Here is a 27,330-nt window from a genome sequence, read left to right on the forward strand (position 1 = left end):
GTACGATATTCTTCTCTTTAATATCCGTCATTAATGCAGCAAAGCATTTTAAAGTTTGGTCAAAGGAATTAAAAATTTAGGTAGTAAAAATAATATTCTTCCTCTTATATCATTGGCTCCAAAAATATAGATTAATGTCAACCTATACCATTGCTGCTAATGCAGTCTGCCTCGAAAGAAAATGTGTGATGCCCCGTTCACAGTAAGAATAATTAGTGAACGTATTTTCTTACTCATTTCTTTTTCTTTTTTTTTTTTTTTTTTATTTTTATACCAATATTATCTATAAAATGAAATGGGGCCATGGTACTTATAGTGCGTTGAGCAAATCCATTTTAGATTCTTCAGTGTATTTTATTTGACTATATATTTGTGGATATTTGTTACACTACAGGTTTTACATATCGAGAAATACAACTTATCAGTATATTACCATAGTATCAAATCTTGGCTGAAATATGATACATTAATATTCTTATTTCGGGATTCCAGTAAATTTAATTAAAATTATATGATTTTATCATTTTATTGTCAATTGTGATGTGCTCGTAAAAGAGTAGCCAAATAACAGAAGAATACAATACAGAAATGTGGGAGAAATTCATCTAAACGCTATAAAATTGTAATTTGCGAAGTGTATGTATACCCCTCTTTCCGTTTAAAAAAAATCGACTGTATGGAAAACTACTTCTTCTGTAACCGTTCTAAACATAGAACATACGTTCTAAACTTTGAAGAACATTTTCTAGGAACATACACTGTAAGGTTGAGGAGAATTAAATACTATAAAATTATATTCATACTCATCTATGAAAGAACAGCGAAACATAAGCAGGTATGATAAAAAACGACTGGCGTAGCCGAATTCATGGAACATGAAATACAGTTTAATATCACGGCCAAGGAAATGGACAAGAGAACGAGAAACATATGTGAGAAACCTGATTCGCACTTTAAACATGAATAGCGAATCGTAATTTTGCAACATCGGGGTGAACTACATAATGTACTTGCGTTTATAGCACATATCTTTTTCTTTTTCCTTTTTCTTCTCGCGAATATTGAAATTTGCTTAATTTCGTCCCCCTTTACCTGACATATCTTGTAGGGGTTAGAAAAATTATGGAACAATAAACATTTTCTTGTGAATTAGCTGATAATATATTTCTATTTCTTTGTGCGCATATTGTGTACAAATAAATTTTCTTTATACAAGTGTTATTTTCTTTCACTTATTGCTTTCCGTGACTGCGGTGAACAAAAGACCCTATTCGAACTTTTCAGACTATTCGTGAACCGTTGTGATACCGCTGTGACCGTCATGCGGTGATGAATGTCTATCGGTCTTACATTCACTTAACAGCGCTACTTCAGCTTGCAGCAATCCTGTAAAAGGTGTTATAGTCCTTGTGTACCTGTGCCCCTGTGCAACACACTTGTGCCAGCCTCGCTGATCACACCACAAGATAAGAAACATAACTTTTTTTTTAAGGAACATTTTGTGTATAGCAGCATCATCAAAATAAACTATTGTCAATCCATTGCCGGATGAAGGTATCTTCTCCACAACCATCTATCTTGGATAATTATAGTGTTACTGTACAGTGCTTCTTGATTTCGTACACTGTCTTGAATGAGAAAGTTTCGTACCCAATCGAAGATTGCTTTTGTCCACGACCATAATTCATTTTAGATGTTTTGCACAGTACCACTTTAAGCGCCTGGATATGTATTAATGATTAGACATTTAATAAGACTTAGAAATTCATTGATCTGGACCAAAGATGATAAATTATAAGGAAGTTAATTATAATGATGCCAGTATGACATCCCTACGACATACAGGGTATTCAAAATGCAGCACTCACCATAATAACACTTGTAAATACTCCGGCCCTGCTACATAAGCAGTTGTTCGGGCAGATGGCTGGTCATGCATTTCCGAATGTCTGCCTGGGGTATGCTTGCTTTAGATCTTGGTAGGTGGCTAATGGTTGTTATTGTATTCTGGCTGACAGTTAAGCGCCATCACGTGTCCCACATATAGTCGATAGAGTGTAGATGCGTAGACCTAGCAGTCCAGGTTAGAAAGCATATATCGAGTATAGCACGTAAAATTATCCTGGTGGTATTGGAATTTGATTTGTCCTGCTAAAAGATAGGAAACCACAGAGTCGGAGAACAGGATTGATATGAAAATGAAAATCAAAAATAAGCGGAATTGTTAACTTATTGCGTTCCCACCACCTCCACCAGAATTCCAGATGTGGATCCTATATTGCGAATGGGTATTGCCGCTCATGTGCACGTCTACAGACGTGCATGCTTCCATCACTGTGTCCAGAACAGAAAGTGATCACATCACTGTATACTACCATCCTCTGTCTGCCTCACTATTGATTGCAGTCTTGTGCTGGGTGAAGAGAGCCGTCGTAGAGAAATGAGGGAACGTGGCATTCCACCGCAAGAATCGATTGCTTGATGCGTTCGCAAGGTGGCTGTAATTGCACTGATGATAGCCATTCTGTCATTTAGGGCAACTCTCGTACTCCTATCTTGTATACCACTGATAAACCACAGATACGTCACAATCAACTCGATCGACAATTTTGTAGAACAACCACCTGGGCTCTAGCAGCCCCAGAGTACCGCAAGCTCGAAGTCGGTTGCACAGATTGTAAGCTACAGACTGTAAACCACACGTAACTATACTTGTCGTGCCCGACGACCGCCGAACTACTATTAACAGCATTAGACACACTAAGATAAGCCTACCCTACAAAGTAGCAGGTGTGTTAAACCTTCAACCTAAGACTAGCATGGCCTTTACAGATACAAATTTTGTGGTGCGAATTTCGATCGAATAGAACATATACGTAAGTTCTTAAATGCATTTCTGTCAGGGCATATAATTTGTATGTGTATGCGACTTATCGTGATCACATTTTGTATATCTTAGAAACAAGGAAAAACGTAGTAAAAATGTATATTACGCAAGTATGAGGAGCGCGAAAGCGTATCGTATCTTGCAGCAACAACGAATGATCTCTATTGTCAATCTGAAATAAAGCTTTATTTTTCAAATAGAGCTATACCAGGCTATTACTTGCTTTAAATGTGCGTTAAAAAAAAAGTAAACGTATAGCTCGTGCAAGAAACATCTAAAACACAGTAAGTTGTACATGCTTGACAGAAAGCGAAAGTGAGAAGGCAGGGAAGAAGCATATATAAAGTACCGTTACTCTTGGATATTCTGAATATCATGATAACGAACCACTTATAACAAATCGTAGGTATGAGAGAATAAGTATTTGTAAAAATTTGAATATTGTGAAGAACCTGTATCTCGGAAAACTTCATATACATATCATCTTACTATGTAGAAAATATAGTCCCATAGTCATAAAAATTCCGTTTACATGAATTAGACCTCTCAAGCCGTTCTGAGATAATACCCAAAGTGATTACTGATGAATTTTTAAACCTTATTACATGAGTCACAACTGTTGTTTTTACTTAAGAGAATATTATTAATTTTTTTTAAGTACTCGTAGTAGAAAGAATTATCCATTGCAATAAATTGTATATATTTTCTATATCGTCGGAACGACTGTAAACATATAATTCATGTAAATGGCATTGTTTTCTGAATAAATTATACTTAACAATAAGTAAAAAAAAAAAGTGTGTCTATATGTGTACTAAAGTAATACAATTTTGAAAATGGAAAATCTTTGCTAGGTGTTAAGAAATGAAAGTTAGTATTTTTGTAAGGAATCAGTGAACAATTTCTGAAATTTCACCCATCTCTTATTCCTGTAGATGTTACACTTGAAGGATTAAACCCAGCGGAATATCGCATGTTGTTTGGCGATGGAGGAAATTATAAACAGCGTCAAGATTCCGAGGAATACAAATACATATGCCAGTTGTGCGGAGCCAAATATAAGCACAATAGCTCTCTTCAGTCACATATCCAAGTACACAGAAATGAAACAATGTGCTATATTTGTAAAGTTGTTCTAAGCAAAAAAGCAAACCTTGTACGGCATTTGAGATGTGTTCATAAAGTTATCTAGATGATAATTGAACCTATCTCTAAATTTCTGGGGTTTATTTTACTGTCAATTTATCGTTAATGTTTAAACGCGTTTTTGTTGTTTTATATATTTTTTCTTGGTATTGTGTAGTTTAGATTACAAGTTTTTATTTTCTTAAGGATTATAATATAGGCATTGATCCGAAATGCAGGAATTGTTGTTTAATTTAAGCTTAAAATGATCCGGTAAAACCTGACTTACACTTTCAAGTTGTAGAGACTTTTTACCTTATGTCTTAGCAAAAATTGAAGAAAGGGTGGCATTATTGCTGAATAAAATAGAGTGCCTTAGAAAAATGTGGATGCAACATGTAATGAAATAAAGTGTTTTACCTCTATGTATTTCGTTTTGATTCTGTAACTGATCCTGTTATTTCGTCCACGTATTTTCATTCGGTCATCTTCAGAGGTTCAGCTTAATTCTGCAGGTAAATACATCTTTTGCATATTTGCTATTTTGAACTTAAAATTTACGCTATAGATTTGTTACGATAACACCGAAGATTATTGATTAATTCCACTATAATTATAAGAAAAAATGTACTTGTCATATTACATCCGTCATACCAATTTTTCCTAAGTACCCTATTCCGTGATGTGTAAGCCTATTAATACGTTCACTAAACTTGTTGATGAATTAGGTTTGTTTCGTTAAACTCTAACCCTTACTTTTAATATATGGTGTAATCACACTATTTAACCACCACTACAAACACGACAGATATAAGAGGCATACAATTTATTTGTATAATTTCTTATGTCCATAGTGTCGGTTAAGTAGTGTAATTAACCATAACCGATGTACAACCAAGTGATCCGAGGAGTTCTGTTAAAGTTAACTGTGTGTCTAAGAAGCGTAACTTATCAGTAAGTTTACTTGTGTCCAATAGGATTATATTTGATAAGTATAAGGTGCTTGGACGAAATAGCAGGATCAATTAAAGAATGAACACAACATAAACATAAAAACATTTTTATTCAATATAACAGTGCCTTAGGATTTATGCAATGGAAATTTGAGTCTGAACCAATCTGAAGTGTGATTACTTATATTCTTGAGGTTCAAAGTAAGTAAAATAAAGAAAGAAAAAAAGATGAAGAAATTTAAAATATTATTTTAAACACCAAAAGAAATAATAAGGATATCAAAATCTAGGTTGATAGTAAAGCGGTCTGTGTGAAATGAATCATAGACGGATTTGCTAATAGCAAGTAATACTTTCTATTACTAGACATCTTAAATACTTAACGTTTGTGAAATCTTTTTAAGTAAAAATAAATTACTCAACTTGCATCATGTTGAACGCTGACCTATGTAAACAGAACACACTTAACATTCAGTGCTTCCAAAATTTAATTTAATGTTGGCATGCAATCTATTCTCCTCCTCCTCCTCTAGCATTTTCAGAGTAATATGGGTCCGTCAAAAATGCTTTGATAAAATTACACTGTCATTTGATATTAAAGAGCAGGACCAATCTACACACGGTTCATGAACTAGAGTGAAGTGGCTAGTTGAGAAGCGAGCAAACCTCCTCTAAACCGTACACTTTACTGGTATATTTTTTGTATTGATAACCATTGTTTAAGAGATATGTCAACACTGCTATCCTTGTAAAAAGAAAGAAAGGAAAGAATAAAAGAAAAAAGAAAGAAAAATCTCGGGAATGTTCATTTTTACTTTCTTGGTGGTTCGCCTTCTTCATGATTACTTAGGTACTTGAAATTTTTGATCGCTATTACAAGTTGCATCATCATACAAATATAAAGAATGTGCATTAGCACTTTTTGTTTGCCAAGTAAATAGCTGTATATCCGACCTTAAATTCTGTATACCTATCCCTTCGTTTAGGAAAGAAGGCGAAGTTCGTGTAAATGAGTCATTCCAAAATTCTGTTGGTCAATTGAACATTCCAAAATGTATGGCATTTGCTTTCCCTTCTCATTTTGTGTGCACAAACGGAACGAGCTATATTGTTGTTATATATAAGAATTCTACACATTATAAAATGTGCTTGTACCTAAATGTATTCTGGCAACTATAGAAGACTACAACTTTTAAATGTGCCTTCGTTTGTTGTTCTTAATATGACAATTATTTTATTAAAAAAATATTCTTTAAAGTCACTTGCTAACCATTCTAAAACCTATTACATAAACAAACATATATCTAAATGCAACCCGTATCACCTGTCATTTTCAACAAAAGTGCAATACTGACTCAGGTGTAACTGAGTACGAATTTTTGTGCATGTTTAAGATATCATTTCATGCATAGTGATATAGATCGTGAAAAGAACGTTGAAATATTGTATTATTTGTAACATGAAAACACAGGTATAAATACATCTTTGTTCACATGAATTCTTCTTGTTGAAAGTCTGTGTTTAATAAGAAAATAGCTTTAGATCCAGATGCTGCAAATCGGATGTAATTTCGTGAATAATACTTTTCAAGATCGTTATTTTAACATACTTTGAATATAATGATTGTCTGATGTATTAGAATGTTAGTAGGAAATAGAAATAAAATTATGGAGTATCAGTGGTGCTCCAAGGTCGAATTTCCATTTGTAGATTGAGATTCATAGTGATAACGTCGTACTGTTTGCTTGTGACACAACTTCGTTTTATTATCAACCTATATTAAATTTTAGTTGCAGGAATTCTTTTGTGACACAACTTCGTTTTATTATCAACCTATATTAAATTTTAGTTGCAGGAATTCTTTTATTCGAAAATCATCTGAACATAAAATAGTAATATACATAAATTGTTCAGTCATTGGAAGTGTATCTTTTAATGCTGTATTCGTCAAATGCAAGTTCCTGTATTCCTTTCTGGTTATTTTACAAAGATAACGGAGGATATTTTAAATAATGCAACAGACTTAGTTCTTTTTTTATATTTTTTAGTTTAGGTCGAAGTATTCATTTTATTGGAGAATTTTGTCTTAGATTTACTTAGGTATTTTGAAGTTAAAGTATTGTCACAAGCATTTTGTTTTATTTGAACTTTAAAATCTGAAATACAACTGTATCACACCTCTGTATTCGTCTTAATATTTCGTATTCTTATATCAGTTGCTTTACAGTTTTATTGTTTTTAATGGAAGTAATAATGACTATTACAAAAACAGTTTCTTTTGAACATCATGGGACAAATATATTTGTATGTAGAGAATTAACTAACTAGTTTTTCTTATGTTGTATGGCTGGAGGGATATACTTGGGATATGATGCGACAATTTAAAATCAGTTAATTCATTAGTTTAAAATGTTTCACCGTATTTTACTCATCACACATAGCGAAGATATAACTTTCAGTTTATCATATCATCATTGTTACGTTACAAAATTGTTAATATTTGTCAATTTCTTGAAGTCAATATGTTTTTGTGAGTGTAAATAAAAGACCAATGAATTTTTCTTCTTATTGTTGTTATTTTAGCTTTCCGTAATTTATAAGACCATAAACACACTGATGTGCATAATACGTTCTATTGAAATTCCTTCAAAAATATTTTATATGCAAAATGATATGAAGTTTTAGAAATTTTATAAAGTGACATGTTACGTTGTGAGCCCAAGAAATAGTGTAAAATTTTATATATACAAGGTGGATATAGAACATAGGCAAACTTGTACAATATATTTTTATTAATGACATTTTCAATATAGGTTACACTATTAACATTTCACAATTATTTCGACGCACTTTCTAGATTTGATGTGAACATGATACAGTAATGTAACATCTTTGTCAATCTTAGTGTCGTTATTTATGATGTGTTGTTATCATTAAAAGCGTTCGCTTGATATGGCAGCGTTCGTTCGTTTACATGACAAATTCGACACTACTAAATGACGTAATGGTAAGCATATTAATAATAAAAGTAAACATTTTTGTACTCACTAAAGCATGCAAACACCGAAGGGGACGCAGATAAAAATACAGTTTTAGCACAGATTCACCGTAAAGTTTAAAAGATTAACAATTACAAATTTGCAAATCACTGTTTTAAGTCAGAGTGAAGTGATTACAGTAAAGTTGAGGCACAGATATTCTTCGTATCGGCTCACAGTCTTGTAGGCCATATATGAAAAATCAACACTAAATAGAAGCAATATATCAGGTGTGTTAATACAACATAGATTTTTGCGATATTTTCGGAGTGAGTGGTAAGGAGGGGAAGTAGTACTTTTAACAAAAAAATTAAATAACATCGATTCAAAGCTATATTAAAAGTTTTTTGTACAGTTGGAGGATATTGCTAGAAATACCTTGTTCTACAACCAACATAATTTCTTTGAAGCAAATCATACATTATGTAAATGACAAGGAGATCATTTAAACTTAGCACTGGTATGCTGTCTCAACATTTGTATTCTTCAGTGAGTACAAACAATTTTTACTTTTATTTATTATCAGCACTGTTTCATTAAGTTCTCTTTTCACCGGTTTTACCTATCTCCTAAACTTTTTCGTTTTCTTCTATCTCTCTCTCTCTCTCCTAAATGTGATTGAACTGTAATATCAATTCATTATGAGTAATAGAACTTTATTATTGCTCAAAAGTGCTAGGAATTGAGTAATTAGAAAACCTGTAATAATAAATAAATAAACTATCAGGTATTAAATAAATGTGTGTTATTTGTTAAAAGTTTATGCCTATCCTATACTTTTTTATAAAGAATTAGTATATACTAACTTTTCTTTCAGAAACAGTAAGCTTTCATCCTTACATAAAACTATAGAAATAAAGGAGTTTTTTGGTATTATTTAGGGCTTTCTTGTAAGGCTATCCATAACCGGCCAAAACAATAGCATTTTATTCGACACAGTTTTTTCTGTTAATATCGTCTGACAAAATTGATAGATTACAATACCGTACACCCTGTTTTGTAAATACAATTCCCTCTTTTACCAAGTAGTTGCAGAAATATACTCACATTTGTTTGTTTGTTTGTTTGTTCGAAAGATAGTCTCTTAAATAATCACAAGTAGTATCAACTTCTTTGGCCAGTGAACTATAGTGTATTTCGAGATTATAGTAAAGAGGTTTTCCAACAGTAGAAACTGGTCTTTTTGAAATTACTTACAAGCAGAATATATAGTAATAGGAAAATTGCGAAATTTTTGTTGTTCCTCCATTTGAACTGGCTCATCGTTATTCATTTTTATTCATTAAATACTGCCTCGCTTTATGTAAAACTGGTACTGCGAGTTCTTATTGCAGTCAGATGTGAAAAACACAGATCGAAGAATGCAAAGGCAAAGTTTCAAAGAATACAAGCTAAATATACTAATGTTCAACTGTTCCTATTATCAGCAAATTAATTACAAAATTCTTATCGCTTTGTATATGATGTATTAGATTTATACTTCATCTACGGGGTGGTTGAGAATTAGCCCCTATTGGAAACCTGAAAACCGTCATTAACTTTACTAGTTAGTGGTTCATTTTAGTGATAAAGTTGGTACTGTAGAATGATAATGTATGAATTGTTAAAATTTCACATAAATACCAACGTTATCTGCCATTTCTTTAGTCGTCTGGGAGAAGCTTCGGGTGACATTCGCAGTAACTACTGTAGTATATTGGTCAGAATATTTTCAAATGAAATCCCTCAGTTCATCTATCGTATGTGGTTTGGAAAGATGAACTTCCTTCTGATCCCATAAGAAGGAAGGTCAGAACGAAGACTTCCCGGAATTTGTTTCGAGCCACTCATGCGTTGACTGCAAAATGAGAAAGAACTCCATCTTGCATGAAGATGAGGCTGTCAAAGTTGTCCTATAGACACAATAAGCCAAACACCTTTCAACATGATCCACTAACGGTCTGTGTTTCTTGAGTCTAGGAATAAGGACTGGGCCCACAGCCTTTTGTTGACCTTTGAGTAATGTTGCAGTTCTTCAACATTGGCTGTAGGATCGCCTTGTACCAATTGTAGCAATTATAGAGATTCACAATTTTTTTTCATATAAAACAACTTCATTTTACTAGATATCAAAAACTAGAATCAAAACGATTTCCACAGTCTCTTGGCGATAGTTTCTGTCAATAACGCAGCATTCAATAATAGATTCTTCAAAAAGTTTAAATTATGCGACGAGTTAGGTCATTGCACAGGCAACAAATCGTGTAGTCATATATTTTGAATGGCAGTTCGGTCTTAGCATCCATTGCATTCTTTCTCTTATCTTGTCATTCGTCTCGACTTTACACCTGAATTCCTCTTCGATATCAAGCCTTGGATCATTCTGAACTGATTTTGTCAGTGTAAGATATAGCGATCGTCACTCAGAATCTATCATTTTATGAGTCACAATATATTTTGTTTCCTTAAATGTAGTATTTACACAGAATATAGACATTTTTCATTTGGGAGTTAATTCTCAACCACTCGTATTTTTGACATCTTAATATCAAGATAAAAGTTGATCGGAATCAGCTTTTATCTAGATCCACTAGAATGATAAAGCTAGACGAAATTTATGTCTTACACATCATATTAAAAGTGATGAAAATTATATTAAACCTTCAACAACGCTCGTTGGTCGCAGTTGTATTCAAGTTTCTATTATTGGATTCAAAAGTACGACTATTTCCGAACAATATAAAACATCCAACTTAGCAGTGTAGTATACCAAGTGTACACTCGAAGAAATAGGTATTTTCAATCTCAAAATAAATTTGGCAACATTGCACACGCCGAAGGGTAAGAGCCTCAGAAGATACTGCAAGATAGGATATATATTTTGTTTGTGTTCTTTATGTATTTGCTTTCCAGCTAGTTATTTACAACGAATTGAGTGTACTTTTTGTGTCCCTCCTTTTCTGGCCCTGGCTGTCTGCGAAAAACTTGTTTTCCATGTTTTGCATTGGATTTATCATATTGCATTATCAAAAAACTAGCTTCTTCAATACTTATAAAATATGTTAACACGGAAAAATATATCTAGTTAACAAATGATATAGAGTATTAAAGCTACTATTTTCTTGTATGATTGAAGAGGTAGATGCTTTCGAGTTTGTATCTTGATAATTCTGGATGCAATCGCTTTGATTTGCTTTCCTCTAAATTTTCTGTCTTTCTTACCCACATAAGGCGAATAATGATATTAACTAAAGTTAGTTATTATTCATTAGTTAATCAACCAGAATATATGCTGTTTTCTTTCCACTTTGCCCAGGAAACACACACAGAGAGAAAATCGAGTCTTAAGATCTTTCAGTGCAATTGCCAGGAAGACAACATTTCTCAGTCGTAAATAAATGACTACGGTTCTCGATTTGGAAGTGGAAGACTCATCTTAGACTCAAGGTGACAGGTTATTTTCGGATCTTACAACAAACTATACTATGTTTCATATAGTCTGTTCTTTAGGCAAAATAGATAAACGCTATTCATTGGGACCTAATGGCCTGAAAGCTTTTAAATTTTCAAATCAATTGAAAAGATCAACTCTATATATAACAGACACATTTCATGGCAGCAGGAAGGAACAAGAAAACTAAAAACAAAACGCAACGCCTACAAATACAGTCAACAGGAACATAATTCGAAAGTTCAGAACATTATTTTGATAGATTCCCTCTTTCTTTCTCTTAATGGCACAAGAAACACGTCACAAGTCAGAGCTGTTAGTGGTAGTATGTCAGGGAAAAGTCAGTACTATGTAAGGAGGGAATAGCATGTCAATGTACTGTGAGCGGATGATGGTAGGGTAAAATAAATGGCATCTAATTTTCAAAGCCGTCTGGTAGGCCTAAGAAACCCATTTACGTTTGCGTTGGGGTCGATGTGCTAACCACAAATCACTCAACTAAAGCAGTCTGGTAGGCCTAGAAAGCACAGTAAGAAACGCGTTGGGATCAACGTGCTAACCAAACATCACTTAAATAAAACCATTCTCGTAGGCTTAGGAATCCAGTAACAATCGCGTTGCGGTCGATGTGGAGACCATACATCACTGAGCTAAAAGCCGTCTCTTATACGTATGTAGAAACTCTAGTAACAATTACGTTGTAGTCCACGTGCTAATCACATATACTTATCAATAAGCATCTGGCAGGCTTAGAAACCTCAGTAACAATTGTGCTGGAGTCGATGTGTTGGGCACACATTGCTCAACTGAAAGCCGTCTAGTAGGCTTAAAAATCCAGTAACAGTGCATTGGGATCAATTTTCTGATCATACATTACTCAATTAAAACCGTTCAGCTAGTCCTAGATACAGTTAGAATTGCGTTTGGGTCAATGTAGTAACCACATAAGACACAACTAAATGCAATCTGGTTGGCCTAGAAATCAAATAAAAATCGCGTTGGGGATCAATATGCTGACCACATACAGCTCAACTAAAAGTCGTTTGGTCGATCATACAGAGTGGGCCATATTAATGGGATACATCTAAAATGCATTTGTGGAACATGTTGGACATAAAAATTATTACCAACAATGTGGAACACATTGCCAAAGGACGGGAGTTCTGCACTGTGTTTACTGTTTGAAGATTACATCCATTAGATGGGCATCACCTTGACGAGAACATTCTTTGGCCCTAACAATCAATTCAATATAGTTTGGCGCACGGTTTCAGCGAGGGTGGCTGCTACCTCCCTTCAGATACTGTCTTTCAGTTCATTGATGATAGTGAACTTTATGGTGTACACCTTATCCTTTAGATAAGCCTACAGGAGATAGTCCAGGAGAGTTAGATCGGAAGATCTAGGTGGCCAATGGATATAACCGAATCTGGAGATGAGGCGTCCTGGGAATTATAATCGAATTATAAGTACAAGATTCTCTTCACCCAAACAGTGACCGTGGGATTATACCATGGCGTTTCATGCAACAGTTGCGGATTTTGTGTAGCCTAGAATCGACAGCTTCATTCATTGACGCTATCACTGAGGTGGAAATAAACTTCGTCGGATGTAATAGTGTTGCACAAAGTCATCACATTTGCTGATTAGCTAAACACAGAATGTGGTTTGTTGAACCTTATCTTGGTCGAATAATGTATGCACCACCAGTTGTAGGTCCTTTTTAACCATTCGCCGCACACTAGTACATGGAATATGCACTTGATGACAGTTGCCGAGTCGACTTCTTTGAACTTTGATCCATAGCAGTGGACACACGTTCAATGTTTATTGCGCTACGCGACGATCGAGGTCTCCCAGGGTGTTTTGTTCACATTTGCGGTCTTAGGAAAGTTGTGAACAGCACGCAATATGACCTTTGGGGATTGTGTTACCAATTTATTAAAATGTTTGAATTGCCGCTGTGATGATCGAGCTTCCACTACTGAAGAACGCCTCCACGACGTACGAAAGTCGAATGACTGTGCACATCACGATGATTTCTTGCAAGAATGAAAGAAACGTATATCACTAACTCCCATCCTTACATTTCCTGTTAAGCTATATGAAAAACATGCAATTGCTCGCAGTATTCACAATATAAATGACCCACTTTGTAATTCCGGGTTGTATTATCAGAGTATTTTAAGATTATTATTGTTGGTAAATGAAGTACAGTGTGACGGCTTTACGAATTGGATGCTGAAAAGGGACTCTAAACTTTAAATTAAGGGACCTACCAATGATCTTCGCATAGGGAGTCGAATCTAAGAGCATGCGCATCGAGTAGAAAACATCTTTTATCTTTTAAACACACTTAAAAAAAATTACTTGCGTTTTAAAACATTTGTCCTACCCCACTGCCTGTAATGCCGGTCATACATGCGCTGGCTCGGACGTCCAGGTCTGCAGCCCCGAAGCAGCATTACCGTTGACAAACGTATGATATATTAGACTGCAGGTAGTAGCTGTTGCACAACGATAATTTTCTGTTCGACGCCCTCTGTCCGCAATCGCTGAGACTAGAGATGTCAAACGCGGCCATAGATCGCAACCGGACTGCTCTCCGGGAAAAGTTTATTCTGAATCTGTCGGATCGCTAAACAACTGAGACATAAATTTTCGATGTAATGTACGACTCACCAGAATTAAATAAGATATCAGATGATCAGAATTTGCATGAAAGTTTTATCAAAAGCCTGTGTTGATTAATTAAAAATATTTAAAATTTCACAATATGTTTTGGTAACGTTATTATTTCAAAATGTGTTCTGAACTTAAAAAACAACATAAAATACGTATACGATATTGTAGCTGAAACACAAGTATTAGTAAACAGTAAACATGGTTGACACAGTATCATGCAAATTTAATCCAGATTCATATTTTGATAACAAAACAAGATTTGAGTTGAGTTGAGTTGATTTTGAGTTTATCGTCCCGTTCAGCAGCGAGGCTATATGAGACGTGGACCTACTGATTAACGTGGAATCCGAACCACATGAGCTCCCGCCGGGAATCGAACCCGGGTCTCCCGCGCCAAAGGCGCGTACGCTAACCGCTTAGCCACGGAGGAGCTCCAAAACAAGATTTGTATACGTATCAGTTAAAGATGAGGTTCCTACAGGCGGATATGTTATAAGATATTACTTTAAGCAGATAGGTAAAGGTGACAACCAACATGCCTTTGGCGTACCATAATATAAACAGCATAGAGACATAGATAGCGTCTTCAGCACGGGGAAAAGTATAATATTAATCATTTTACTCAACTTCGCTTTGTTTGACAGTAACTACTTACATTTAAATTACTGTATATAATCTATCATTTTATTAATACGAGGCATTATAATCATTAATAAACAACTTCGACGGTTCATTAAATTATTTATATAGCATTTAATTATTAAACCATCTTTATTTCAATACCCAATTAGCCTTATCTCCATAAAGCTTGTTGATTGTTTATAAAAATGTTTTATTAAATATATATGATATTACTTTACTCTTCATAGCCGTGGTGAACCTTTAAGTAAATGCAAAAGTAGCAAATGCAAATGAAGTAAACGTATACAATATTTGCCAAACTGTTAATTTGAAGTAAATAGGCCTAAGATTTTGAAAAGATATCGATGTTAACGGAACATAAATTTAGAATGTTTCCATTTTATTTAGGGAAGATTTGTATTCAGGAGGTTTCACCTCCTGAAAAAGATTTAAATATTTAGCTTGACATCATTATTTGACTTCTTCCCCTTCCAAATAACAAATAAATCCACATGAAATAAAAGTTACCGATAAAATATAAGCTTCCAGTACCGTTAGAAAATTTTTGTTATTTTACTTACGAAGCTCTCTTGAAGAATGTGATAAAGATAAGTATTTACGTTCTGGTCCTTTTCTATCTTTATAAAACAAAGACCATTGAACTATGGATATTATTTCATAAAATTAAGCATTCATTAAATTATACACATATTTCATTTGATAGAAAATTTCAAGTATATAAATAATAGTAGAAATTTCTTCCTGTTCTTATTCAGGTTAGACACCAGTCGTCTTATTTTGAAACAAAATTATTAACTAAAATAAATTAAATAAAACGAAAATTAGCAATTGAACTTGCTTATCCATATTCAATATAAATTGAATTGATATAAAAGCAACTGTACAAATTCACTTTAGTGGAGCAGTACACATTCTTGTCTTCTATCTGCATTCAAAGCTTGTGCATGGCTTGTATGCTGGGCAAGAAAGAGAGGGGAGAAAAGGTTAACTCAACAGAAGCGTTGTTGCCAATAGTAAATTTACTATTCTAAATAGATACGTTTAAGATAAAAGAATTATAAATTCCACCAGTCTACATTATTGTTTAGGACTGAGAATTAGGAGATAAAGGAGAACAACATGCAAGTGCTTGTTTTACAAGTACTGATAATCACTGATAAGTGTCATATATAAGAAAGTTGAAATTTTCGGCACCCGAAATCGAACCGAAAACCTATCGAAAACTATAAAAGCATTCATTTGCAACATCTCGACTAAGTAAGATTTTGTCTAAACCGTGCAATATAATACGACAGTAACGAAGTTTAAGGCTAATATTTACAAATGTCGTTATCAGTAATTTAATACTTTCATGGTTTAACTAATCACATTAAGGCTTCATTACATGCTATTACAAAATCATTACAAAATTGACTTTTGCATGTGCCAACAATAAGTAGTTCTAAATAATATATTTATTTAAGTATTTACAGTTATATATTTTACACAATATTAATAACATATTAAGATTTTAAAGCAGTGGTGAACAAATACGTAGATAACACATTATTTTTTCCTTAGAAAAAGAATAATAAAGATATATCAATCATGATGCTTTATTTGATCAAATTTAACAAAAATTACAATATTCGGGCTCTGAGAATTTAAATTGGCTCCAGTATGGCGGTACAACTCGGTATCAGAAGACAACATAGTAATACATTTCAGAACAGATCAAGAATTATTGATAAAACATTGAAGATGTTTCCAGAGAAAAGTACCTTGGAACTTACTATCAGAAATTACTACGGTGAGTATTGTTTCATTAATTGTGATGTGCTTGTAAGTGTTTCGAACGTACTGAAAGCAATTGTGTAATTATTTAAGAGATGTAGGTAAGCTTCTTTAGAATAATTTCTGAAGCTTTGTTCATCTCTTATTCCCAGAGGGCGCTTATGGATCTGCAGCTCTTTATTATAATCCCTACATGGCTACCGGAAACGTTGAAGAAATATCAGACGACCATCGCAAATTTGAATGCGGCATATGTGGAGCCAGATACAAACATAATACCTCTTTGCAGGCACATATTCAAGTGCACAGCGATGAAACCAAATGTAAGATATGTTTTGTTGTTTTAAGTCGGAAATCAGATTTGAGAAGACACATGAAAACTGTACACAGGGAACTTTTGTAATTTGTGTTTTTGCATATATTGAGTATTTGAGTATTATGATTCTTTGACGGAACGGACCTTTGTTATACAGTGTTTTTTTCATGTTCTTTCATTCATTTTACTTCATTCATATTGTTCCGTATTGCACATTTTGTAATATTTCTTGAATTTATGTCTCCACATAAGCGAATACGAATTGTTCTAGAAGTGAAGTGTTAAATCAACAAATATATTTACGTAATGTTGCTCATTCCTCCCTTTTCTTATTGTCATTCCCCCCCTCCTCATTTAGTCAGAATTATTTTGATATAAAAAAAAAACTGTTCTGAAAGCGATTACGGTATATTGAATTAACAAAATTCTTTTAACTGGTGTATTTTTCATTACGTATTAAAGATTTATGATTATTAAGTTACCTTGTATATTCAGTTTCGGTATCTTTTGTGCTCACTGTTCGATTATCTGTAAGCATAATTATTAGAAACTTTCTTCCGAGTAGAAATGTACTTACATTTTTATTGTTTATTTAAGTTGAGAAAATTTTCCATTACTAAACATAATGTTTCAGATAGGAAACTTGTAAAGTTATTTTATTATTTTGTATAGTGTGTGTAGCCCAAAGTTTAAATGTTTTTGTAACTACATAAATATCACTAAGTAACAAGAATTAGTCTGTAAATTGTAATACTCAGTTAAAAAGATACTGCAACTACACAAAATTCTTATACTTCACGATTTAGGTAAACCATTTATAATTAGAAAATGAGACCACTCGTGCTTTCTGTTAAAATTGTAATTAAAAATTTTATTAAATTTCTAAATAAGGTACAATATTTGCTACTTGACTAAACCTACACCAAAGTTAAGAAAAATTGTATTTAATGAAAAAGTGTATAAAGGAGAGAAAATTTCAAACGAAAACATGTAATGAACATTATGACATTTGAAGTTATGTAATAAAGAGCAAAATACACCGATGTTTATGAAAATTGCAACACAAAGAATGTTTGGATGGAATGAAATTTACACCACGGAAATTTACTATACAAAAATGATTACAATCTTAGAACTGTACAATATCTCGAACATTGATAAATCAGTATGGCAGCAAGCTTCCACGTGCTGCAATCAGAGCATCTATATGTATGGATCTAATCAAAATGACTTGGGTGTGTTCCTGATGAGTAGCTTGCAATGATGTTTATGTGTTAATCCACAAGAGATCGAAACTATATGCTACAAGATCATGACACAAAAGGTACCAACGAACCATGTTACTCACATATTCGATGGAATATCTATCAGACTACCGTGCAGGCCAGGAAAGCAGCAGCGGCAATGTTGTTTCTCGAAGAAGATTGCATATTGGAGGATGCATGCGACCAGGTCGGGCCGAGCATTATTCTGTTGAAGTATGACATCCGGCGTTGTCTAAAGGATGGATGTGAGATCACCCTCTAGAATCGTCTAAGAGTAGAGTTGTACTGACATTTCCCTGTTTCATCCTTTCTTTTTCTCCTTCAACAAACAAAAAAAAGCAAAACAAACACATTGTTTTAAAAGAAACCTGGTGATACCGATTCATGTCTCCTTTCCATTTTCAAGAAACAAACATGTTTTGTTTTCTGCAGTGGACAGCACGTTGATTGGCTTTTCACACAGCAGCTATGTTTGCTCACTGACGTTTAAAACATGATTGCTGGTGATCTGTTTACTGTGCAAATGTGCTGTAGCTGCCTGAGCAACACAGAACCTTTGAACGTTTATACTGTCGAATTTGATTTTGCTCTGAGTGATGAAAATAGGTATACTTGGCATAAACACGCTCTTCTATAAAAGATGAAAGGTAATGCGAGATAACAAAATTAAAAAGGGAAGGATGAAATAGGAAAATTTCGACATAACCGTACCGTAATGCGCATACAGTAATTAGAGTGGGATAGTTGAGGTGGGACTCAACCACAGACAGGACCGGCTGCCTCTCAGCCTGACGGTGTTGACGTGACAATTGTAGGATGAGACGTTTGTGGTTCTGTGTCAATGAAAAGAGACGGAAAGGCATGCTTACCGCTAGTCCAGCGCTTCAGACAGTGTCTAACGATTGACGCAGACAAGTCCACATTAACCAGAATTCTTAGAATACAATCTGGACGATGTTACACTGGTAGCTATGGCCATGCGGGCAAAATGTCTGTCATTCCATGGTGTGATCACATTATGTGGTTCGCTGCCTGATCGTCGCTGCGTACGGTTTTTTGTTCATTGCTTTCATGAGCATCAAATTCACAGTACGAGAGATCATCTGCAGGCCCGTTCGAATGCAGTCATCTATATAATATTGCGCCATTTGATGTCGACAAGGCATTGTGACACTTGCTCACATGTTAACAATTCGTTTGCCCACGGTCCACAAATGGAGTGCTTTGTAAATCGCCGTTTCGTGGTACTATTCGGGTACTGAACCGAAGGGTGTTGCTGCGACTGCGTGAACATCATTCCCTGAAATAGTTTGTTCCTCATACCATGCCGTATAAATAATGAATTTTTACGGATTACCATTATATCTTCTTGGTGGTGCAATTTTCACAAATAGCAGTATTATTAATTATTACATATTTTGGACAGAAATTGTATAGGTAATAATGTCTATTTGTCAATAAGTTGCAGTATGATTGGGTACATCTTCCAGCAAATAACAGTATTAGGATCTTTTCTAAGCTCACCTCCACTTTTTGAAATATTAGTGAATATCTTCCAAGACGTTGAAGAGCATCACACATTCACAAAGTGTTATTTAGTCTGTTAAAAATTGTTACATGAACTAATAAAAGATATTTTATCTAATTTGCAAATTTGAGCCCAACAATTTTTACGACATAAACTGTGTACCCAAGTTTCTGGTCTATAAGAAAAAGAGTTCGGGCCAGTTATTTAATAGTATTTTGTAGATACTACTTGGCTTACTACTTTCTACATTTTTGATATTCTTGCTTGTTCGAAATTGTTCAGTAAAATTGTAAAGAAGTGGAGGTGACCTTAGAGAATACCTTGTAATATTTAATAGTATTTGGAATATGCAGAACTTGTTTTAAATAAGTTACAGTAAAAGAAAGAGTGAAACAGATTTTAGATCTGAATATGTAGTACAACTCATTTGCTGAGATGCTGCAATCACTGGGACTTGAAAGCTAATTTATATTGTATTTGCTTGAATTTATATTAATTTACGTAGAATAAAGTAATTTTATTCACAGTTTCGTTCATACTATGTAACATCTTTTCCGGTCATTTTAACTTTTAGTTTTCAACTTACCATCGACCAGGACAGACTGATTAGAGTATAACAAAAAATTTGACCGTTTGGTGTGTAGAAGTATGTATCAAAAGATCCAACAACTCTTAACGGATATCATAAATTATGCAATTCTTCCAAATCAACTTTAAAGCGTTGAGAAAAAGAGCTATATTCCATACATGTAGAACACGACAGCAGTATTAATTAGATGATAATGTAATGACTATTCCTTATAGAAATATAAAATAATGAAACAAAACTCTCAAGTACTGCTTGGCTTCTTATAGCATTTGTTATAGATTTTGATATATCCTTTGGGTAACGATGTTTTGTAATAAAATCAAACAGAACTTTATATTAAATTTTATAAATAATAATAATTTACTAAAATTTTATGCCTATTATTGAGTGTTTCCCTTTACCTTACATGTACTTACTTTTATGACCACCTTTGTTACGTTATATTAACTCAGTATTAGATTTATAATTAGTTTGAAAGTGTTTGGTTCCTTATACAGCGCCGAAAATGGAAAGGCAGTTTAATAATAAAGAGTAAACAATAGATCATGTAAGGTATGTTCATGAAAGCAGATATTGGAATATGTTTTCTCTATAATTAATATTTACCTCTTAATATTCCTCGAAGAAAGTCAATTCCTATGTAGAATAGTTTCAGATTATTACAAGAATTTATTAACATCAGAAAGGACATTAGGAATCATTCACATTAGGTATGAGCAGAGAGAATAGACAATAACTCTAATTAGAAATAGGAATTTTTGCATTAGTGAATTGTTTATTTCATATTCATTTTAATATGTAATGCCTTCGTATCTGGAAACTTAAGTTAACATAGAATTAATGTAATTCCCATAAATGTAGAAAATGACTAAATATTCCATTCAATATTTCCATTTTAACTTATATACACAAACGAAAAGACTTTTAAGACACTTCATATACATAATCACGAAATTCATTATACAAAATGTATCTGTTGAGCCTAGTTGAGATTGAGCACACCAGCTACCGTAGAAGGCTGATTGTAGTGTCTGAGAGATCGTCGGACATTACGATGAGAGTAGTGGTGTGGAAAAAAATTAAGTAGTGAGGCCTGTATTCAAACGTTTGACTGCTATTTCTCTGTTGATCAATTTTTCATTTCTTTTCTCCGTATTTCTTCCCCCGTATGAAATAAAACAATTTAACGATTTCTTAAGTGTTATGCGATAAAGATTTAATATTTTAAGGTAAACAATTCGTTTTCCATGTCTGCTTTGGGGTTCCTTTGCCCTAAAGGCATGTAACGGTTCTGTTTTAGTAATCGAGGAGATTCATTTTATTTGGTCTTCATATCTTTTATAATTACTTATGCAGTTTATTTTAAATGGAGTCAATTGTAACTCATCTACATTCAAAATACCTGCAAATATTAAAGATCATCGAAACAGAAAATGAATGGAAGACTTCTCACATAAATAAATGGAAGACTGTAAAATTTTATTCTTAAAAATCATTTATTGAGAAATTTCAGTTATGCAAAGATATACTTCATTTCGCGTAGAAGATTTTACGATTATTTGTATTCTCACTCAATTTTATCAAACAAACACTGCTTTTGAAGTTATATGTACATGTGTTGGGAGTTGCCGCCTTTGCGCACTTTTTTAAATATTGTGACTACTGAAAAATCGGGGTATGTAAAATTGCGTTTTTCTGCTGAGCTAAAATCAAGTGCAAAATAATCCTTTAAAAACTAGAGTGCGCAAATTACGGGAGCACAAATGGTAGTATTTGAGCAAAAATTCGTGTATGTCAGTAAAAATCATTTAAGGGTTGTCATTTATTGCTTTCTCAATCCATAATATGAACTAAATAATAATGAAGTAAAAGGAGATTTTCATATTTGATACTGTGATAAAACAAAATAATGTTATATTTCTTATATAAAACTCTTTTCTTTTGTATGGAAATTTTTCAGTAAATAAATATTAGCTCCAATAAACTTTGTATTACTTTTTATTATTTGTGAGTGTCGACCGCTTAAATTATGAACCAGCTATCCTTTGGAGAGATTTTGACCAGAAAATGCTTATAAAAGTTTTTTTCTTTCCTGTAACACAAAACAATGTTTTTTTAAAAAAAAAACTCTACGAGTACAATAGAAACTCGTATTCGACACATGAATCAGAACTACGTAATTAATCTATTATTGTACATTTTCTTTAAATATTGCAAGAAATTTGTTTAAAATGCCATGGTTATTTACGCAAAAGATATGAAAACTTTCAAATAAACAATATGCATCTACAAATTAATAGCATTATCCGATAGACTTGTTAAGTATGTGTTTGTCTATTGTAATTTATGTATTACATAAGATAAAATTCTTTTTATCACGAAAACAAAGGATTAGAAAGGGATTGTAATACATATCCTAAGGCGGATCAAGAGGGCTTCAATTATTTTCGACAAAGATATAGCGTCTCACAAATCCCTGATATTAGGGAGATAAAACTCGGAACATAAACTTCTCACTAAAAATTAGCGAATACCCATATCAGAATTTTTGAAATTTCCACTCTTAAAAAAAGGAAGAAGTAGAGCAATTTCTATAATATTCAAATTTTGAATTTTCTACTCAGAAAATGCCCAATGCGAGGATTTGCCAATTTGGTATATGAACTCCGTTAAAAATAGCGAACACTTGTTTTTAGCATTTTCGAAAATGCTAAAGATGTTCCTAACCATTGCTGACTCTTCAATATAATTTAGTTTTCATATAGTTCCCTCAATTTCTCGTTCTTTACTTTCACAATATCAATGTAATTATAAAAACCTCAATGTCTCTTAGCTTATCATTAGAGTATAACCTGAAATTTTATATCATTGATACTTGTTGCATCTTTCTAACATTAATTGGAATATAATATGCGTATTTTATTTCGCGTGAAAGTTACAAATACCAAATGTTCTGATTTCTATGACAAACATGATTGTCATTTCGTTAAGAATTAAGAATTAGAAAACAAATATCCGAAAACAGTAACATGGATTTTTATTTATTTATTTATTTATTTTTATTTTTTTTTAAGAGTTTAACGTTCAATGGTTATGCCCTTTAGTCTAAAGGAGACGGATGATTAATGAAAGCCAATGATTCTGAAATTAAATTTTCGAGTTCTCCAATTTGGAAGCGAATCACGTGCACCAAAGTCTCACGCACCAGCCACTAGACCAGCGTTAAGGGCTTGTAAAGATGAATGAAAATAATAAAATAAAATAATCAAATTTTCTGAGGTGGTTGATCAACATAATAGCCCTCGAAAAAAATTACTGAACAACTAGGATATGAAACGTCAAGCCTTCTCCTCTTGTACAATCTGCATATGAAGTGAAATGAAGTCGACGTACTAATAGTAATATTATACACTTGGGTTATTTTAGCTCGAACTTTATTTTTCGCTCGAAGTAAAATTGTTTTATTGTTACTTCAGATTTTATAGCGATATTAGAACTATAAAATCTAGAACTCACTATACATCAGATATACATGAAACAGGAAACTGGGGAAATAAATGTGATCAGCCAAAACAATCTTCCAAAAACCATACCTGTTGAAACTGAAGACAACAAGTGATCTTGATATAAGTGTAAAGTGTCTTTCTTCAATACAGTATTAAATACTCGCCCCTCCTGCGAAGGTTTCAGTCATGAAAATCAATGGGCCTAGAAGCATTTGCTACCGGGGAAAAAATCTTGCAACGAGATCTGATGATTCAGTGTATAAAAACAAATTTTTTACAGATCAGATGAGATCAGATTACTTTGAGTTAAGTAGACGAAACCGAAAATATCTACTAGTACCACTACACTGTAATTTACACGAATAGAAAAGTTAACAGAGAAGGTTCTTTGAAATCCAACTTGTAAAATGTCTTCATTAGATTCATATATAATTGAGTTGTCCTTCAAGCTAGAATAATATTGTTCCCACTTTCACTAAGCGAACTTTATAGTTTCCACATTATCGATGATTAGCTTACTGAAAAAAGAGAAAGCAAAAAAAAAAAAAAAAAAAAAAAAGGCAAGGTGCATGGTAGATCACTCAACTGTTGTACGATCCGAGGTCGTGATAGTTCGTATCATGGTTTTTCCGGCTGATACTTCAATTTCTTCCCATGTTCATGTTTCACCAATTCCTTCATAGTCATTCACTCCTATTAATTGTATTTCTCCTTTAGCCAACAGGACATGATCGTGGAACGCAAAACTAAATAGTCTATTATTAAAAAGGGGAATACGATCATCCCCTGACGTACGGAATGCAGTTACACGTGAAGAAGATCAGTTCAACGCTAAATTCATCCAACATTATGCATGATATCTTACTACTTTATGACCATTTATTCTCGGCGCGGGAACATGGGTTAGATTCCCAGTGGGAACTCAATGTGATTTTTACCTCATGTTAAGCTTTAAGTCCACTCTCATGTAGTTTCAGTGTTAAACTCCTAATACAATGCTTATTTACCTTACTACTTTAGATAAAAGAAAACTATTGTACATGAAAACACTGCCATATAAAAATATAAACAAGAATGAGAGTAAAATAAAGAACATGAAGAAGTAATTCAGAAAAAATACCAAATTGTTGCTAAAATATTGGCTATGGTAAGAATTAAGACTCACAGATCTTCCCTGTGGTCATAATATTTCTATAGTGTGTTAATGATTTTTTTTATCTGCATGTACTCTGTTCTTTTCCTTTAAAAAAATATCATGGAAAAATGTATGACATGTATATCAGAATCAATATTAACATGTATCAGTCTTTAATTTATGAAAATTCAATGTAACTCTAGATAAGAAATTCGACATTCTCCTGGCGGAAACTTGTAGAATTTATTCATTTAGTGTACAGAGGGAACAATAGGCCTATTCCACATTAGTTGCTTCGCAGATTATTTTGCCTCCAGCATAAAATCGTTGATGAAGATGGGCATAAAATTCACTGCTAATAGTTAAATATGCAGTTCATATGACGAAATATTGATCATCATCTTATTAGTCCAAAGAGACTCAAAAGTTTTGCAATATTTCGGTCACTTGCTTTATGTGCGTACAACGAAAGCTTCTTACCTATCTTGTTGTACCATCTAAAGTTAAATTTTGGCCGTCTGTCGATAATACGCCAATATCAGTTTGTCCTTCTAGACGAAGAACTTCACTACAGCCACCACGTCTTGGTTCTTGATACATCGCGAGTAGAGGAAATAAGCCGCGGTTCGGAGCAAGTAACAATTTGAGGATGTCATATCTGAATTATATGCTGGGTATGGCATAAATTCAATCCCTCAAGTTTCTGGAGTCCATTCCGGGTCATTCGAGATGTATAGGATTTTGCTTTATCTTGCTGTAGAAGGGCTCATTTTCTCTTTTCCAATGCAAGATATTTTTGGCACACATCGGTGTACACCCGCTTCAGTTGTTTGGAGAATACAGACTGGCATTGATGTTTCGACTGTCGGAAATGTGTCTCATAATTCCGTCAGATGGCAAAACATCACGTATTTGAAGTGTACGTTTTTGGCAGCGGGCTCTGACAGCTTATCTTTGTTTAGCCACTGCTTATGCACGTTATATTTAAAAAAGCATCCACTTTTCGTTGCATCTTCTCATTATTTTCAGGAAATGTATATAACATCAATTTCCCTGGAGTTTCTTGTATATATCCACTTGTCTCTATGGTTGAGCTGGGTTCAGTTCGGAGGCACAATTCGACAACTCCGGATGCATTTGCCGAGGTCATGAAGATGATGAATCATACTGAATTGTGCAATACCCAGCTCGCGTGATAACCTTCGAATACTAATCGTCGAATTCGCCTGTACCTTGCACACACGATTTTGGAAACTACGTGTGTGCAATTTGGAAACTACGTACTACTACGATTTTTTTTTTCCTACCTGACCTTGGATAATAAGCTAGGTTCTAGGAAGCCTGAGTCAAATTTCAATGACCATCTGATTGCTATCCTGCATTTGATCAACTGTTCCTTTCGTGCAACAAATGTTTCGAGTAGCCTCTACGGCTTTAGGGAGTCCAATGTGAACTTCCTGGAAGTTCTCGAATTAAATGCTCTCGAATTAGATTTTGTCGTTAGATTAGATTAAGAAGTTTTCAAAGTAGATTGTATTGCACCTTCATCGTTGTGGATGTCAAATCTCACACGGAATGCTGCACTGTTCAACCTTTCAGGGCACACATTACCACTATCTATACCTCTGCTGGCGAACACCATGAAACTGTCATATGATAATACAGGCCGCAAACGATTCACACATTCCAATATTTCAAAACGTATGACGCCTCTCTGTATATACAGGATCCAAATTACTAAAATACAGGACAAAATATAGGACCAAAATCGTCATTAAAACTAAATATGATTGAAGCTCTTTATTTTTGTCTATATTTAGGGTTCTTTCGATTGATTGCTAAAAAAAAAAAATAAATAAAATTAAAAAAAATAAATCTATTTGATTTATGGGTAAAGAAAGCTAGTAAACAGATCTTATCCTTTCCTACGTTAAAATACAAGGACCTATGAGAAAATTTGTAATTGCAGCACCATTTTAGAAGCATAATTCTGTTACTTGTATGTCGTTAAATCGATGACTAATGGAGTTCAGTTCACTTTAAACAAGTATAGTCAGTAGTTTGGTTTCAGCATTATCTTGGCATTTTCCTATTGCCAGTAACGAACTGTATACTAAGAAATTAGACAAAGCACAACTGTGGCGAAAATATATTGGAATCAAATAACGAGTTAATTATAGTATATTAAAATGTATTCTTGACACAACCTAACGTATAGTTATATTTTAGAATAACGCAATACTTTCTTCCCTGACTTTTATTCTGATCTGTAATTAGTATTACGCATGTTTTAAAGGAATAAAATATAGATCTTAGAATTATAAAGAAACATCATCTTCCAATTATATGATCCAGTACGAAGGTGTAAATACAGGGTTCGCACTATTGTTAAATGTGGATGTACAGAACTAGTACAATTACGACAAAATAGAGGGTCACATTCTATTAAAAATACTAT

General features: G+C 33.5%; 1 protein-coding gene across 12 annotated transcripts in view; it reads left to right on the plus strand.

Annotated features, from left to right (window-relative positions):
• The window catches only part of LOC145687471 (uncharacterized), a 303,707-nt gene that overhangs the window by 197,800 nt on the left and 78,577 nt on the right, over positions 1-27,330 (plus strand). The window contains exon 6 of one of the 12 annotated variants that reach the window (XM_081760996.1): positions 3,823-6,359. The exons of 10 other annotated variants lie outside the window; for them this stretch is intronic. In XM_081760996.1, the coding sequence (XP_081617122.1) occupies positions 3,823-4,079 (257 nt within the window). In that variant the 3' untranslated portion in view covers positions 4,080-6,359. Of the gene's footprint in view, positions 1-3,822; positions 6,360-16,685; positions 19,998-27,330 lie in introns of those variants that run through there. One more of the 12 variants, XM_081761002.1, reaches the window with a different exon arrangement.

Source organism: Thermobia domestica, chromosome 1 (assembly GCF_964235325.1).
Source record: "Thermobia domestica chromosome 1, izTheDome1.hap1.1, whole genome shotgun sequence".
NCBI classification, from domain to species: Eukaryota; Metazoa; Arthropoda; class Insecta; order Zygentoma; family Lepismatidae; genus Thermobia; species Thermobia domestica.